Source organism: Neoarius graeffei, chromosome 3 (assembly GCF_027579695.1).
Source record: "Neoarius graeffei isolate fNeoGra1 chromosome 3, fNeoGra1.pri, whole genome shotgun sequence".
Lineage (NCBI taxonomy): Eukaryota > Metazoa > Chordata > Actinopteri > Siluriformes > Ariidae > Neoarius > Neoarius graeffei.
The window spans coordinates 29,669,907-29,687,163 of record NC_083571.1 but is presented as its reverse complement, the minus strand read 5'-3'; the positions used below and the strand labels follow the sequence as shown (position 1 = coordinate 29,687,163).

The 17,257-nt window shown below is 44.5% G+C and overlaps 1 protein-coding gene across 4 annotated transcripts in view; it reads right to left on the bottom strand.

Annotated features, from left to right (window-relative positions):
• Positions 1-17,257, bottom strand: part of apbb2b (amyloid beta (A4) precursor protein-binding, family B, member 2b) — a 169,713-nt gene that overhangs the window by 70,456 nt on the left and 82,000 nt on the right. For all 4 annotated transcript variants that reach the window (XM_060916615.1, XM_060916617.1, XM_060916618.1 and 1 more), the window contains exons 3-5: positions 12,960-13,131; positions 12,268-12,313; positions 7,564-8,496 (exon numbers count right to left, since the gene is read on the bottom strand). In XM_060916615.1, coding sequence (XP_060772598.1) covers positions 7,564-8,494 — 931 coding nt within the window. In that variant the 5' untranslated portion in view covers positions 8,495-8,496; positions 12,268-12,313; positions 12,960-13,131. The remainder of the gene's footprint in view (positions 1-7,563; positions 8,497-12,267; positions 12,314-12,959; positions 13,132-17,257) is intronic.

Below are 17,257 nucleotides of genomic sequence, written 5' to 3'. Positions count from 1 at the left end.
TTGAATAAGGTTCGTTAATGTGTGTTTTATTGTTATATTTACTCTATATATTGCCCTCTGTTCCCCTTTAAGTAACTCTGCGCCATTATCTGTTGCAGATGAAGTTAGCAGTTCTCCAGAAAAGTCCTTACGCTAAATAGAATCTGTTGCTAATTTGAAAGCGACTGAAGGTATGCTCCTTGAAAGTGTCAAAAATATGTCAGGATGGTTAGGTTTTTGGTGCGAAAAAACTTTTAAATGCTCTTAATCCAACAGTAATCTGATTATCAGGGATGAGAATGGGACATTTAAAAAAACTCTGAAATGTCTGCCAACGTTCCCATATATATATATATATATATATATATATATATATATATATATAGGCGGCACGGTGGCGTAGTGGTTAGCGCTGTCGCCTCACAGCAAGAAGGTCCGGGTTCGAGCCCCGGGGCCGGCGAGGGCCTTTCTGTGTGGAGTTTGCATGTTCTCTCCGTGTCCGCGTGGGCTTCCTCCGGGTGCTCCGGTTTCCCCCACAGTCCAAAGACATGCAGGTTAGGGTAACTGGTGACTCTAAATTGACCGTAGGTGTGAATGTGAGTGTGAATGGCTGTCTGTGTCAGCACTGTGATGACCTGGCGACTTGTCCAGGGTGTACCCCGCCTTTCGCCCGTAGTCAGCTGGGATAGGCTCCAGCTTGCCTGCGACCCTGTAGAACAGGATAAAGAGGCTAGAGATAATGAGATGAGATATATATATATATATATATATATATATATATATATATATATATATATATATGAATGTTTTCAAATTCAATGATGGTTTAAAACGTTTATAAACCTTAAGATAAATCCCTACAGATCTCATCTCATCTCATTATCTCTAGCCGCTTTATCCTTGTACAGGGTCGCAGGCAAGCTGGAGCCCATCCCAGCTGACTACGGGCGAAAGGCGGGGTACACCCTGGACAAGTCGCCAGGTCATCACAGGGCTGACACATAGACACAGACAACCATTCACACTCACATTCACACCTACGGTCAATTTAGAGTCACCAGTTAACCTAACCTGCATGTCTTTGGACTGTGGGGGAAACCGGAGCACCCGGAGGAAACCCACGCGGACACGGGGAGAACATGCAAACTCCGCACAGAAAGGCCCTCGCCGGCCCCGGGGCTCGAACCCGGACCTTCTTGCTGTGAGGCGACAGCGCTAACCACTACACCACCGTGCCGCCCATCCCTACAGATATATATAAAATTATATATATCGTGAGCGATAATGGAGGCAACCGTAACGATATATTAGATTCCTCCTGACTCTATCTTTGACAATTTCAGTAAAACGTACCTTTGTGCTTTTTTGTTTTGATGTGCTCCTGGATGTTTCTAGCGCCTCCGTTTCCATAACTGATCATATCTGAGCTCAGAATACACAGAACCTTTCCCGGCACGGCCACTTTTCGGATATGTTCCGTCAGGCACGTCGTCACAGTTTGTGTCCCTATCTGCATGGTAACGCTACTATCGAGCCATGCCCATCGGAAACAGTTCTTTATCCCGTTCGATTTATTGATTTCCCTGGCATGATCCTCATTTTTGCGGTCCAAAACTTTTGCCATATTGGCGAAGTAACTTTGAAAACTAACCGAAATAACTAGAACTTAAGAAGTGATCAAAACCGTGTACGTATAGCTTGTTTCTCCGTGAATTGTAGAAGTGAGATGAAACTAGCGCCAAAACGTTGCCGGAAATCGTCGTGAGTTGTCGTTAGCATAAATATTGAAGAAAGCAATGACGATTTCCGTTATCACAGCTGCAACTAATTTTGCGATGAGCGCTGCCAAAAGATGCTGTCGGTCGGTCCTGCCTGCTCGTGCCACCACAAGCCTCGCCTCGCGCCGACCCCTACCCCCCCAAAATTCTCAACGGATTTACACGTTTCACAAAAATGACATTTTCAGTGGGAAAAACTCGGAATTCCGCAGATCCGCGGAAAATTCTCATCCCTGGCTTATAACTGTACAGGTTATAAGCGTAACTGTTGGTGTTCGATATCCAACTGGTGCTTCAATTCTTAGCGCGACAGTCATTTAGCAACTGCTGTCGAGAACACTGTTGTTACACCAGCTGCCACTGAATGTGCTGACTTGGAACAAATGACTGATTTGTCTTTTCTTTTCTTTTAAACCCAATACATCCTCATCATCATCGCTTAAAAATTACCTTAAATCCTAAACCTGTAACTGTTTGTTCAATTCTATATTTTTTGTTCTTCTGCTCTGCTGCTAACCATTTATGTCGCTAACACAGCGGCGGTGGGACAAAAGCTTTTTCAAAACTTTCAGGAGTGTTAGGGTAAAATTACTTATTGCCCTATGGTGCACGCGCATTGGATCCTGGGGATGACTCCAGTTTACCTGGAGGACATGCCGTATCTACCAGGATATGTTGTTGGATGTGCTTTTAAAGGGGAACTGAAGTCATTTTTAAACTTGCTTTATTTCTTAATTAACGTGTTATTCAATTACGTTTTTGGTTTTAGTAACCTTACATCGTGACACGTATTGGCAACTAATTGCGATTAAATATTATAATCATCGGCCTATTCGGTTTTTAGCCGTGCTGAATTTAGTTCGTTTGGTCCACGGCAGGCGTCGCTTATCCGCGCGATCTTCACCAGACTTGTGCGAGACTTCGAAACGTGAAGTCAGTGCCGCCATTTTGAAAACCGTTTTCTAAACGAAGTATTGCACAAAAACGAGTTTAAAAATCACGATTACTGCCTACTTTTTTCAAACTTTCCTGATCGCCATCAAAACAAACGAAACTTCCGGCTTGATTACGTCAGCATTTGAAAGAGGGCGCGCGCGTCTTTTGACATCGTTGGCAGATGTCGGTCGCTTTGATTTCCGCTGTATGTTTTACTTCCGTCCTACGATGCCTCGCACAGGTCTCAGCGAATCTCGTTTACGGCCGTCGCTGACGTACGGACTGATACATTACAGAGCGTATTTCAAACACTCAGAACTTGCTATAGCAGCGACAAAATAGCTGTCAGAAATGCATTCCGATATTTAATAAAATGAGATAAATAGAATTCTGATGATAAAAAAATGTGCCTTCTGTTCTCCTTTAACTACTGATTCTCTTCTGCTATGTGGCCAGAAATAACAGAGAACTCATCAAGGTCTATCCTCTCTCTCTCTCTTTTTTTTTTAATGACATTTGCCTGCCTCACAGCAAAACGGAGTTAAACAGACATCAGAAACAGTTTCAGAAACTGTAGACTGAGTAGTACAGAGGAAACACTAAATGCGTTAAGTTAACTTTTCACGCCTTTGTCACGCTCAATGAACAATTTTATTTATTTATTTATTTATTTTTAAAACAGGCCTCATGTTCCTCTCTCCACAGCGACATATTGTTTTCGGTGGGGTTTCTTTCTTTCTTTCTTTTTTTGTTAGCAACATTATGGGAAAACAGCTGGACCAATCTTCATGAAACTTTCAGGATAGATGGGCACTGGTCTCAAACAGAACCTCCAACATTTTGAGGGTCATCCAATCAAAGTCAAAATCATTTTTTTGTTTTTTTTTTTGCTACATTTTCCTTCATATTCGTTATATTTACTTCAAACCAATTCCAAAATGCTCATCTTTCAATTCTGATTCCATTGATATGCCACATGGTGGGGTATCTCTCCTAGTTTTCTTCATAGTGGTTGGGGGGCAAATGCCAGGAGGGTCAAGGTCATTTGAATGAAAAAAACCCTGCATATTTTCCATTACAAGTCGAAAACAGTTAGAGACAAACAAATGTTTATCATCAACATACAGTGGTGCTTGAAAGTTTGTGAACCCTTTAGAATTTTCTATATTTCTGCATAAATACGACCTAAAACATCAGATTTTCACACAAGTCCTAAAAGTAGATAGAGAGAACCCAGTTAAACAAATGAGACAAAAATATTATACTTGGTCATTTATTTATTGAGGAAAATGATCCAATATTACATATGTGACCCCTCACCGAATCCAGGGACGCATGTCGGCCGAAACGAATCCGAGATAATCGCAAAAGAAGCATTTTTTTTTTCGAAATTTGTGATTTTTGTTTTTTTCCATCATGTGCAAGTTGAGATCTTAAAGAATGCAATCAGTATTTCAGATAATAGATTGTTTTGTTGGAAAAGCATACATTTTTTGTTGCAAATTGTCTCGTTTTTGTCAGGACTGTAGCCTGCTGGGAGGTGTGGGTAAATTACCATATGGGCCATTCACATGATGATTTAAGTCATTTGTTTTTTATTTTCCGCGAATCAGCTGTATGATACGAGCTGAGCGCATGGCTACTTAGCTGCATACAGGCGTGTAATTTCACTATGGAATGAGTTACTAAACAGAGCGCAGAGGAGCTGAAACACCGCAAAGCAAACAGACACACTGTATTTACATCGGAGATCACCATTTCTAGCAAAAAAAACCGCAACCTGGTTTTCCAGATTGAATGGAATACTTGAATGATCGGATGATACACGGACCGTTCTAGGATTACATTCCATCGGAGGCATTGGTGTGTGCAAGGCGCCGTTTCTCTTTCTGATAGGGTAAGTTTATTAATCTAAGGCTGTGTGGTTATTTTTGCATGTAGCGGAGAGTGTTGTGGTTTGGTTAAGCCTAGGTCACAACTGGACGTACGATTTTTTGGCTGTGTGATTTTTGGCGTGTCCCCAAATCGCTGCGTTTTTTTTTTTTTTTGTTCATGGAGAAAGACGCGCGTTGGCCGTAAGTTTGTCTTGCAACCTGAAAAAAACGTAAGCGCCCGTAGAGTTTGTTTGACATGACACAGAACCTCTGCGGCCACTCTGCGGCTCGAAAATCAGCACATCACACGCGCGCGCTCTCGTGCTTTTCACACGCGCGCTCTCGTGCGTTTCATGCGCGCTCTCCGTGTGTTTCTTGCGTTTTTTGCATGTAGACCGGCTGTAGGAGCACGTACTGTACGGCCGGTTGTGACCGAGGCTTTACATGAAACTAGCATTGTGTTAGTTGTGTCATCATCGTGCTATCTTTCTTTCTTACGGTGTGAGTAATTTTTCAACCACAAAACGTTAAAGTATACTTTAGGACTTATTTTTGTACTTCATAATTGTGTTGGGCATACTTTGCATGGAAGCAAAATTGACGTGGTGATCTTTGTTTACATGAAAGTAGCATCGTGCTAGCTCGTAGGGGGTAGAGCTTTCCTTAATGTCATGCAAATGAGCAGCATTATGTGCCCGCCCTGCACCCAGAGTAGCTGAGATGGAAAACTTTGAGGGCGATTTTCTCCCTTTCCTGTTTTAAGAAGTATACACTTTCAAAAGGCCACACATTCTTCAAATATGGTCAGATCTCCACATGGAAGGCATCATTGGAAAGCTTAGAAACTGTACTTTCTGAATCTGTCAATAACTCAAAATGCCCCCGGGCGGACATGTGTCCCTGGATTCTGTGATCTGCCACAAATTTGTGAGTGGCAAAAGTATGTGAACCTCTAGGATTAGCAGTTAATTTGAAGGTGAAATTAGAGTCAGGCGTGAGTGGGCACCCTGTTTTATTTAAAGAACAGGGATCTATCAAAGTCTGATCTTCACAACACATGTTTGTGGAAGTGCATCATGGCACGAATAAAGGAGATTTCTGAGGACCTCAGAAAAAGCGTTGTTGATGCTCATCAGGCTGGAAAAGATTACAAAACCATCTCTAAAGAGTTTGGACTCCACCAATCCACAGTCAGACAGATTGTGTACAAATGGAGGAAATTCAAGACCATTGTTACCCTCCCCAGGAGTGGTCAACCAACAAAGATCACTCCAAGAGCAAGGCATGTAATAGTCGGCGAGGTCACAAAGGACCCCAGGGGAACTTCTAAGCAGCTGAAGGCCTCTCTCACATTGGCTAATGTTAATGTTCATGAGTCCACCATCAGGAGAACACTGAACAACAATGGTGTGCATGGCAGGGTTGCAAGGAGAAAGCCACTGCTCTCCAAAAAGAACATTGCTGCTCATCTGCAGTTTGCTAAAGATCACGTGGACAAGCCAGAAGGCTATTGGAAAAATGTTTTGTGGACAGATGAGACCAAAATAGAACTTTCTGGTTTAAATGAGAAGCGTTATGTTTGGAGAAAGGAAAAACACTGCATTCCAGCATAAGAACCTTATCCCATCTGTGAAACATGGTGGTGGTAGTATCATGGTTTGGGCCTGTTTTGCTGTATCTGGGCCAGGACGGCTTGCCATCATTGATGGAACAATGAATTCTGAATTATACCAGCGAATTCTAAAGGAAAATGTCAGGACATCTGTCCATGAACTGAATCTCAAGAGAAGTTGGGTCATGCAGCAAGACAATGACCCTAAGCACACAAGTCGTTCTACCAAAGAATGGTTAAAGAAGAATAAAGTTAATGTTTTGGAATGGCCAAGTCAATGGAAATGTTGTGGAAGGACCTGAAGCGAGCAGTTCATGTGAGGAAACCCACCAACATCCCAGAGTTGAAGCTGTTCTGTACGGAAGAACGGGCTAAAATTCCTCCAAGCCGGTGTGCAGGACTGATCAACAGTTACCGCAAACGTTTAGTTGCAGTTATTGCTGCACAAGGGGGTCACACCAGATACTGAAAGCAAAGGTTCACATACTTCTGCCACTCACAGAGATGTAATACTGGATCATTTTCCTCAATAAATAAATGACCAAGTATAATATTTTTGTCTCATTTGTTTAACTGGGTTCTCTTTATCTACTTTTAGGACTTGTGTGAAAAGCTGATGATGTTTTCGGTCATTTATGCAGAAATATAGAAAATTCTAAAGGGTTCACAAACTTTCAAGCACCACTGTAAGTATAAAATAAGTGCTGCCGGGCGAGGTTTTTGTTGTTAGTTTTTCCAAGCACAGGATCAAACTAGTGGAAGACGTTGCATTAAACCGGTCACTATAAATCGGAAACTTTGCTCTACAGGGTGTGTCCACGTCGAACAGTAGAACGCACCAAACACACAACAAAACTCTTACGACTATTAATAAACGCTTAACATGCAATATAGCCACATTTAATCGATTTTCCTTTCGAATTTTCTTCTCAGCCACGAATAAAACTAAAACAGCCCGACATTACACTTCGTCAGGACATTATTAACATATCTAGGACAGTTAATCCAATTTTTGATTTTACAGATGTTTTCTCAAATGAAGTCTGTTTATAGATCACGTTATGTGATCAAGAACCAGCTGGTTTTCTTTCCGAAATCTTTAAGCCTGATACGCATGCTGGGAAATAGTTAAGTCAGAACTGTAGATCTGTGCAGGTTCTAAGCAACCACATACAGACACACCATCATCATGCCTGAGCAAACAACTGTACTACCATAGCCAAACCACAGCTAAAAGCCACACACACACTCTCTCTCTCTCTCTCTAGCTGGAATGTCTCAACCATCACCCTCTAGCCAATGTGAAATCCAAACATCTGACTAGCAAGTAGATTTTAAGGCAGAGGGAAACTCTTACACACACACACAGTGTACAATCACTGACCCGTGTCCTCTGGCGAGCCCAGTGAGGTGCTGTCCTGAGACAGCGTGGTCCAGCTGGACTCCTCGTCACTAGGTGGAAGGTTCTGGATGCGATGAAGTGCGCGATCTGTCTTCGCGCCGGTCCGGGGCCTGTCCTTTTTCGTCTCCGGGGAAGACGAGGTGGACGAGGAGCCGACAGACAGAAGGGGCGTGTCCTCTGGGCTGCGCGGTTTCCGTAATAACGGAGAGCTGAGCTCTTTCTCTTTCAGCAGCGGGACCATGACGCCATAATCCTGCGTCCTGTCCTCGTCTAGTGAAAGGTCATCAGCGTGCGACTCCAGGAAGAACTTGTCTTTCTGGAGCGGCGGGGACTTCCTGATGACTTCTGTTTTCTCGGACAGGATGAGCAGCTCTTCGGAATCCTCCTCGAAGGGATTCGTGTTCGAGTCCTCGGCGTGCCCCTCGTTGATGGCCTCGTCGTTAAGAAAATCACCCCTGTCCTTGTTAGCTGGCTCGTCAAAGTCATCCAGCTCCGTTTGGCTGTCGAGGCTTAATTCCAACTCATGGTCCGAGTCTGGTGTGATGTTTCCGGTGTCGCCTTCGTCTGTCGTGTTTTTGTTTTGGTCTTGCAGCTCGGCCACTCGGCGTAGCTGGTTTGCGCCATTCTTCGCTAGCTTTATATTGGTAGCATTAGCCGTGATGGAGGACGATGAAGGAGGTGGTGCAGCGCCGTCGCCGAGCCCCATGGCGCTCTGCATGCTCGTTAGTGCGTACTTCTTGCGACACTTTGGGGGTGTGGCCTGGCCCTGATTGACCACGTCACCACTAAGCAGTTGGTTGTGGGAGGAGCGTAGGCTGAGGGAGGTGGGTGGAGTCACTGTAGGTCCGTTGCAGTTGGCCGCATCCATGGAAGGGGAGGAGCTATGCGGGGAGGGCACGCAGACTGACATCATGGCTGGGAGAGAAGGGGGGGAAAAAAAAAAAAAATTAGTCCACAAACTTTTCATACACGTTTGCCAGATTATATTTACACAAGATTACAGCACTGATATGAGCAAAAATGGCATTTTTTTTTTTTTTACAGTGAAGAACGGCAGAGGTTGTTTTTTGTTTCGTTTTAAAGCCTTCAGGTCCTTAATTATTATTCACCTATTCCTCTTCATCTTCAGCCTATTATTCGGTAACTACAGTGAAGCAAAGGGAAGGGATGTACTGTAGCTCGGACACTGATGAGGGTCTGGACCATCACCAACCTGTCATACCCCTTTTCCACCAAATCAGTTCCAGTGCTGGTGCTGGTTCACAACTCGTTCAACTTGCGAGCCAGCTGAGAACCAGTTTGCTTTTCCATAGCTCGCGGTGCTAAGGGAAGACACATCATTACGTCGCTGTATACGTCACTTACGTCGTTGTATACGTCAGTTATGTCGCTACGTTTGCATAAACCTTGGCGCAAATATTGAAGCAAAAACAACACGGAAGAAGCAGCAGCAGCAGCAGCAACAACAATCATAATAATAAAAAATGACTTCGCGTTTGTACAGCTGCTGCTTCTTGTCACTTAAAAATGGCGATCTTTCGCGGTCTTGTTATTGTTGTTGGTCTTAACAACTCCGCCCCCCCGCTGACGTAAGCGGTTCTTTCCTCTGGCCCAGCAGAGAGTTGGTGCTAGCCTGGAACCGGTTTTTCTGGCCCCAGAGCCAGTTCTTTGTCAGTGGAAACAGAAAACCCGGTTCCAAACTAAGCACTGGCCCCGAACCAGCCCTGGAACTGCTTTGGTGGAAAAGGGGCATCAATGTACTGTATATATACACTGCCTGGCCAAAAAAAGTCGCCATTCAGAGAGAAAAAAAAACACTTTAGAGAGTCTGATTGGATAATTAGAGCAGTGAGTAATAATGTTTCAGCTGGCAACAATTCTTTTAACCCGAACTGATGCAGTGAGTAGCTTCTCCTTTCTTAAGCTGGGCATACACTGTGCGATTTTTGGCCCGATTTTGACGCGATTTTCACTCGTGCGACTATTTTGGAGATTGGGCCGAGTTTTGGCTCAATCGTGCGTCTCGGATCGTGTAGTACACATGGGGTAACGACGAGCGATTAACACCTCATGACCTCCTCCCGATCGATCGGATGAAAATCAAACCTGTTTGAAATCCTGAGCATCGCATCCGAGCATCGGATCGTATAGTGTGAGAACAGGAATCGTAAGCTGCGTGCTGTTTACCCCTGCGATTCACTCGTACAGTGTGAGCAGCAGCTGAATACTGCGATTGGAAAAAAAAAAAAAAAAAAAAAAATCGCACAGTGTATGCCCAGCTTTACACAACCTGCGCTCATGGAAAAAAGATGTTACCGTGTTTCAGAAGATTAAATTATGGGTCTGGATCAAGCAAAGAAAACAACTAAAGGAGATCAATGAAGTGACTGGAACTGGCCTAAGAACTGTCCGATGCATTACTGAAACCTGGAAGGATTGTAGTGAACCATCAACTTCACAGAAGAAATGTGGTCAGGGAAAAAATAAATAAAAAATCTTGACTGGATGATCAGAGATCATTTAAACGCTTGGTGAAGTCGAATCATTAAAAAAAAAAATATTCAGCAGCAGATCTCAGGGCTGTGTTTAATAGTGAAATTAAGAGCATTTCTACACTCACAATGAGACGAGAACTTAAAGGATTGAGACGAAGAGCCGTGTGTCCAGAAGAAAACCACTTGGTAGCGAGACTAATCAGGAGAAAATGCTTCAGTTTGCTCGGGAGGATAAAGATTAGACTCTGGAGCAATCTGGTCCGAGTCCAGATTGACCCTGTTCCTGAGTGATGGGCGTGTCAGGGTAAGAAGGGAATCGCAGGAAGCGATGCCCCCCGTCATGCATCGTGTCCACTGTACAAGCCTCTGGAGGCAGCGTTATGATCTGAGGTTGGTTCGGTTGATCAGGTCGAGGCTCAGCAACGTGATGGGGCAATAAAATGAAGTCGGCTGACGACCTGAATGACCAGTTTATCACTTCAATGTTTTTTTTTTCTTCTCTGATGGCTCAGAGTGCATGAGGAATCATTTTCATACATGAATGAACCACCACAGAGCCGTGACCTTAACCCCACTGAAAGTCTTTGGGATGCTGGAGAAGACTTTACGTGGTGGTTCGACTCTCCTGTAGTCGATACAAGATCTCTGCAAAAAATTAATGCAGCTCTGGATGGAAATTAATTTCGTAACGTTACGTAAGTTTACTGAAACAATGCCACGGTGAACACGCGCCATAATCGGAGCTAAAAGCAGGCCAATGAAATATTAGGAGTGTGCAACTTTTGCTTGACCTGGCAGTGTATATTATTTGCAGATTTTTATATTTAATGTGTTACTGTTGCTCTTACAAATCAAAGATCTGCTCCGAGATCAGTTTCCATGCTTCAAATATGTTCCAAGCCACTGTCAGGAAGACATCTTGAGCCGCTTCTCCACATGCTGGAAGCACATGGAAAACTCGGGCCGCCGGCGCGCCAGCAGTACTCTGTGATGTGCTCACTATGGACGCGCAAAACCGAATTACTTCAAAATCTAATTTACTTAGTGGCACTGAGGTTGAACGATGGACCACGCGATTCACGTTTTGGTGGAAATGAAATCAGAAAATGAATCGTGGGGGCGTAGAGACGTGAGTGGAGTTTTATTAACACAAATCATTCAAACTGTGTGTTGAGGAAAGTATTAATACTTTTAAAAGCATTATTTACTAAACACATCAAGGCATGAATGTGTCTGTGTGTGGGGGGGAGAGAAAGAGAGAGTGTCAGACAGGAGACAGACAGAGAGAGAGAGAGAGTGAGTCAGACAGGAGAGAAAGAGACAAAGAGAGAGAGACAGACAGACAGTCAGACAAGAGACAGACAGTGTGAGAGAGACCCAGACGGGAGACAGAGAGAGAGAGAAAGAGACAGAGAACAACAGAGAGAGTCAGACAGGAGAGAGAGACAGTGAGAGACAGACAGGAGAGAGAATGAGAGAGAGAAAGGCAGGTGAGAGAGAGAGAGAGACACACGAGACAGAGTGTGAGAGACAGTCAGACAGGAGAGAGAGAGAGAGAGAGAGTCAGAAAGGAGAGAGAGAGACAGCAACAGAGAGAGTCAGACAGGAGACAGAGAGAGAGAGAGTCAGACAGGAGACAGAGAGAGAGAGAGTCAGACAGGAGACAGAGAGAGAGAGAGTCAGACAGGAGACAGAGAGAGAGAGAGTCAGACAGGAGACAGAGAGAGAGAGAGTCAGACAGGAGACAGAGAGAGAGAGAGTCAGACAGGAGACAGAGAGAGAGAGAGTCAGACAGGAGACAGAGAGAGTGTGTGTGAGTCAGACAGGAGAGAGCGAGACAGTGAGAGAGACAGTCAGACAGGAGAGAGACAGTCAGACAGGAGAGAGAGAGAGAGACAGTGAGAGAGACAGTCAGACAGGAGAGAGACAGTCAGACAGGAGAGAGAGAGAGACAGTGAGAGAGACAGTCAGACAGGAGAGAGAGAGAGAGAGACAGGAGAGAGAGAGACAGAGAAAGACAGACAGACAGTGAGAGAGACAGTGAGAGAGAGAGAGAGAGACACAGTGAGAGAGAGAGAGACACAGTGAGAGAGAGAGACACAGTGAGAGAGAGAGACACAGTGAGAGAGAGAGAGAGAGAGAGAGAGAGAGAGAGAGAGAGAGAGAGAGAGAGAGAGAGAGAAAGTCTCACCTTGGAAGGGCTTTGTTGTTAATCAGTGGATGTTGGTGCTGAAAATCTGTTCATTAAAAAAAAAAAACACCAAAATCAAACACTATTGAAATAATGTTCTATTTAAACATATGACATTCAGTCAGAAATAACACCCTTGGGGTTGTGCTGTAGAAAAAGCATCAACAACGGCATTGTGTGATGAAGCCTGATGCAAAGCGGAGTCTTTTCCCATAACCCCGTGTGTTTTATTCCTCTTATATTACATTAATTTGCACAGTGATTAAATTAAAAAGAAAAAAAAAAGCCCAACATGCTTTTTATCCATTTACAGTTACACTGTGGAAGTTAAAAGCAGTAGATTAGATGGACATTCAGCATAACGACACGTTCACTGAGCGAAACTGCATTACAGCCGCATTCAGATCATGAACTACTACTCCGTCGTGCTTGTGTGTCTGTGTGACAGATATTTTGGCCTTGAGGGGCCTGCCAGATGTTTTGTCCTTGGAAACACACACCCCTTGGGTGGGTTGCAGCCGCGCCTCGGTAAGTTCAGCGTCTTAAATTACACTGAACAGCTCAGTCCTGCTCGCTTCGAGATGGATACAAAGACAAGCTGGCAAATGGGCTTCGGATATTAATTAGATAGCCACGCTGTTTGTTTACACGCACGCACCGTTAGATAAACAATGCCATATTTCCATACTCACCAGAGAGCCAGGGATTGTGGGTGTTTCCACAGAGCCTCTCGAGCCATGGCGCGATTTAGTCAGTGCATCGTCGGCGTCTCGACTGACCGAGTACGAGGAAGTTCTCCACCTGGCTGGTGAACAAGCAGAAAGTGGTCCTGATGCAAACGTCACCTGAAATGCTAATGAGAGCCTGCAACACAACAAGATTCATCAGTTTTAACACACAGGGGGAAAATGCTGAGTGTGTGTGTGTCTTTTGGTAGAACTGCTGTTGTGCATGTAAACAAGTCACAGTGGGGGAAAAACGTATGAGGAGCTGATAAGCAAATAGTTGACGTGGACACACACGCGCACACACACACACACCTCAGTGAAACAGAATAGATGTGAATGTAGCATTGGAATCCAAAAGAATTATCATTTTAGATTCAACTCCGTCTACTTAAGAGTTTTTCCTCTTTTATCTATTAAAAAAAAAAAAAAAAGGGTCGTCTTTCGCCATTTTCAGCAGCGACCCATTAAAAAAAATTTTAACTTAAAGGTCATAGGCAAGGGTCAGAGGTGGAACACAGAATATCAACTTTATTGTCTAGAAGAACGACCCAAAAAGCAAATTCAATCTTCCTGGTGTCCGATTTGCACCCTAAAATTGAATAAAACGGTTAAAATATCGCATTGTTTGCGCAAGTTCCGAAGGTTTGTTTCCATCTCACTTATGCGCACTTTCACCACCAGGGGCCCGTCGTCGTGACGTCATGCAAGCCAAACAGACCGGGAGCAGCTCTGTGTTTACCTGCGAGCCGAGCACGCGTGTACGGACTTTGGTCGTGAGAGGTTGTGTAAAATGTCTGAAAGCGAGAGCGATTTTGAAGTAGGAACTCTCCAAATTAAATATCGAGAGGTGAAACCATATGTGTCAGAAAACAGAATCCAGGGACACATGTCAGCCCGGGGGCATTTTGAGTTATTGACAGATTCGGAAAGTACAGTTTCTAAGCTTTCCAATGATGCCTTCCATGTGGAGATCTGACAATATTTGAAGAATGTGTGGCCTTTTGAAAGTGTATACTTCTTAAAACAGAAAAGGGAGAAAATCGCCCTCAAAGTTTTCCATCTCAGCTACTCTGGGTGTAGGGCAGGCACATAATGGTGCTCATTTGCATGACATTAACAGGGATGAGAATGAAAAATATTTAAAAAGTCTGAAAAAACCAGGGCAGGGCCCATGGCCCAGGGGGGCGGGGCCCAGGGGTTAATGATTTTTGGCTATTTTTTATTTATTTATTTTCTTTATTATTAGACAGGGAGATTCTTTTGTGTAATCTGAGCTGAAGTGGGTTTTGTGCTTTGGTTTTTTGGGGCGCGTGCTCTCTCTGCCATGCCGATCCTGTAGGCTGCACTGACTCAGCTGAAAACTCCGGTCCTCGAGCAAAAAGATAAAAGCCCGCCCACACTGAAAGCTGATTGGCTTATTTTGCTGAGTAACCCAATCAGGATGCTCTTTGTCTGGCATGTGCTACATGAACAAGCACACAGTCTCCCTCGCGTGCGCACATTCTAAGATGCGTGATGCAGACCTTAATGTTGCGTGCGCACGCTCAAAAACGATCATTTTGGTCTGAAAAAGTCAGAAATCCGCCGATCGGCGGAAAATTCTCATCCCTGCATTAAGGAAAGCCCTACCCCCTACGAGCTAGCACGATGCTACTTTCATGTAAACAAAGATCACCACGTCAATTTTCCTTCCATGCAAAGTATGCCCAACACAATTATGAAGTACAAAAATAAGTCCTAAAGTATACTTTAACGTTTTGTGGTTGAAAAATTACTCACACCGTAAGAAAGACAGATAGCACGATGATGACACAACTAACACAATGCTAGTTTCATGTAAAGCCTCGGTCACAACCGGCCGTACAGTACGCGCTCCTACAGCCGGTCTACACGCAAAAAACGCAAGAAACACACGGAGAGCGCGCATGAAACGCACGAGAGCGCGCGTGTGAAAAGCACGAGAGCGCGCGTGTGATGTGCTGATTTTCGAGCCGCAGAGGTTCTTTGTCATGTCAAACAAACTCTACGGGCGCTTACGTTTTTTTCAGGTTGCAAGACAAACTTACGGCCAACGCACATCTTTCTCCGTGAACAAAAAAAAAAAAAAAAAAAAAACGCAGCGATTTGGGAAACGCCAAAAATCACACGGCCAAAAAAATCGTACGTCCGGTTGTGACCTAGGCTTAACCAAACCACAACACACTCTGCTACATGCAAAAATAACCACACAGTCTTAGATTAATAAACTTACTCCATCAGAAAGAGAAACGGCGCCTTGCACACACCAATGCCTCCGATGGAATGTAATCCTAGAACGGTCCGTGTATCATCCGATCATTCAAGTATTCCATTCAATCTGGAAAACGAGGTTGCGTTTTTTTTGCTAGAAATGGTGATCTCCGATGTAAATACCGTGTGTCTGTTTGCTTCGCGGTGTTTCAGCTCCTCTGCGCGCTGTTTAGCTTCCTCATTCCATAGTGAAATCACACGCCTGTATGCAGTTAAGTAGCCATGCGCTCAGCTCGTATCATACAGCTGATTCGCGAAAAAAAGAAAAGACTTAAATCATCATGTGAATGGCCCATATGGTAATTTACCCACACCCCCCAGCAGGCTACAGTCCTGACAAAAACGAGACAATTTGCAACAAAAAATGTATGCTTTTCCAACAAAACAATCTATTATCTGAAATACTGATTGCATTCTTCAAGATCTCAACTTGCACATGATGGAAAAAAACAAAAATCACAAATTTTGAAAAAAAAAAAATGCTTCTTTTGCGATTATCTTGGATTCGTTTCGGCCGACATGCGTCCCTGGATTTGGTGAGGGGTCACATTTATGTATGAACCTATGGCCGTTGCGAAGCAATCGGTGAACGTGGCTCACTGGTTTGACCGTGCGCCCTCGGAATCGGACAGCGACTCGGCCGACTCTGATCGCGGTGACCCCGGACCTCAACAAGACTCGCGCCCAAACGATTTATCCCGGTAGTTATGATAAATTCCTACTTTCGTCGTAATACTAAATAAGAGCCCTTGTGAAGAATAATTAAACCGCCCTCCCCTAGTGGATATAGGGAACGATTACTGGGCAGTGCGCCGGTAGGCCACATTAGCCTGCCATATTAGCCTGCCATCTGCGGCATTATACTATTTATAGCCGACTCTAAGTGAGGAAATATCCCTTTGTCTCATTGCCACAACGATTGTACAGGATCCCTCAGGATTCTTGACTTGTCAATTGCAAGCAAAAGTAAAAATGTTTATCTCCAATCTTCTCCTTTTTGCTTGAGCGTTGCTGCTCCGTTTCTTCTTTGACTGACTGATTTTGTCGGAACAGCGTCAGGTTTGAGCTTCTCTATCCGACACGGACACCTAAACTCTCCAACAGATGGGGATTCTTTAAAAAGTGATCGGAGCACAGAGCGGCGTATTTCCCCGGCTGCCAACCCTCTCGCTTCACGCGCACAATCCACTCTCTCCGCCTCTTCTCCTCTCTCGGAAAAAGGTAAAAACTTCTTCCTGAACCGGTCCCGTTGTTACAGTTCACTGCACAACAATAAGGCCTGGGCTTTCTTTGGAAATTCCCGAACGCACGTCTGCACTCAAGCCGAACGGCAACGCAAATAAACAGAAGTGGACTCAACTCAAGCGACTTGTTTGCCATGAATGACGTCACGCGCCGAGTGGTCACGGAAATAGCAGACAGAAATTTGCCGCGATCTGCGCTAACTTCTCATCTCATCTCATTATCTCTAGCCGCTTTATCCTTCTACAGGGTCGCAGGCGAGCTGGAGCCTATCCCAGCTGACTACGGGTGAAAGGCGGGGTACACCCTGGACAAGTCGCCAGGTCATCACAGGGCTGACACATAGACACAGACAACCATTCACACTCACATTCACACCTACGCTCAATTTAGAGTCACCAGTTAACCTAACCTGCATGTCTTTGGACTGTGGGGGAAACCGGAGCACCCGGAGGAAACCCACGCGGACACGGGGAGAACATGCAAACTCCACACAGAAAGGCCCTCGCTGGCCACGGGGCTCGAACCCGGACCTTCTTGCTGTGAGGCGACAGCGCTAACCACTACACCACCGTGCCGCCCCTGCGCTAACTTATTTTAATTATTACTTATTAACAACACTTCTTGAGACCAGAAGAAAATCACAGAGGGTTTAACATATAAAGTTTCAAATGTGCATAAATTTAAAACCTTTGCCTATGAGCTTTAAGCTTTATTTCATATTAACGAAC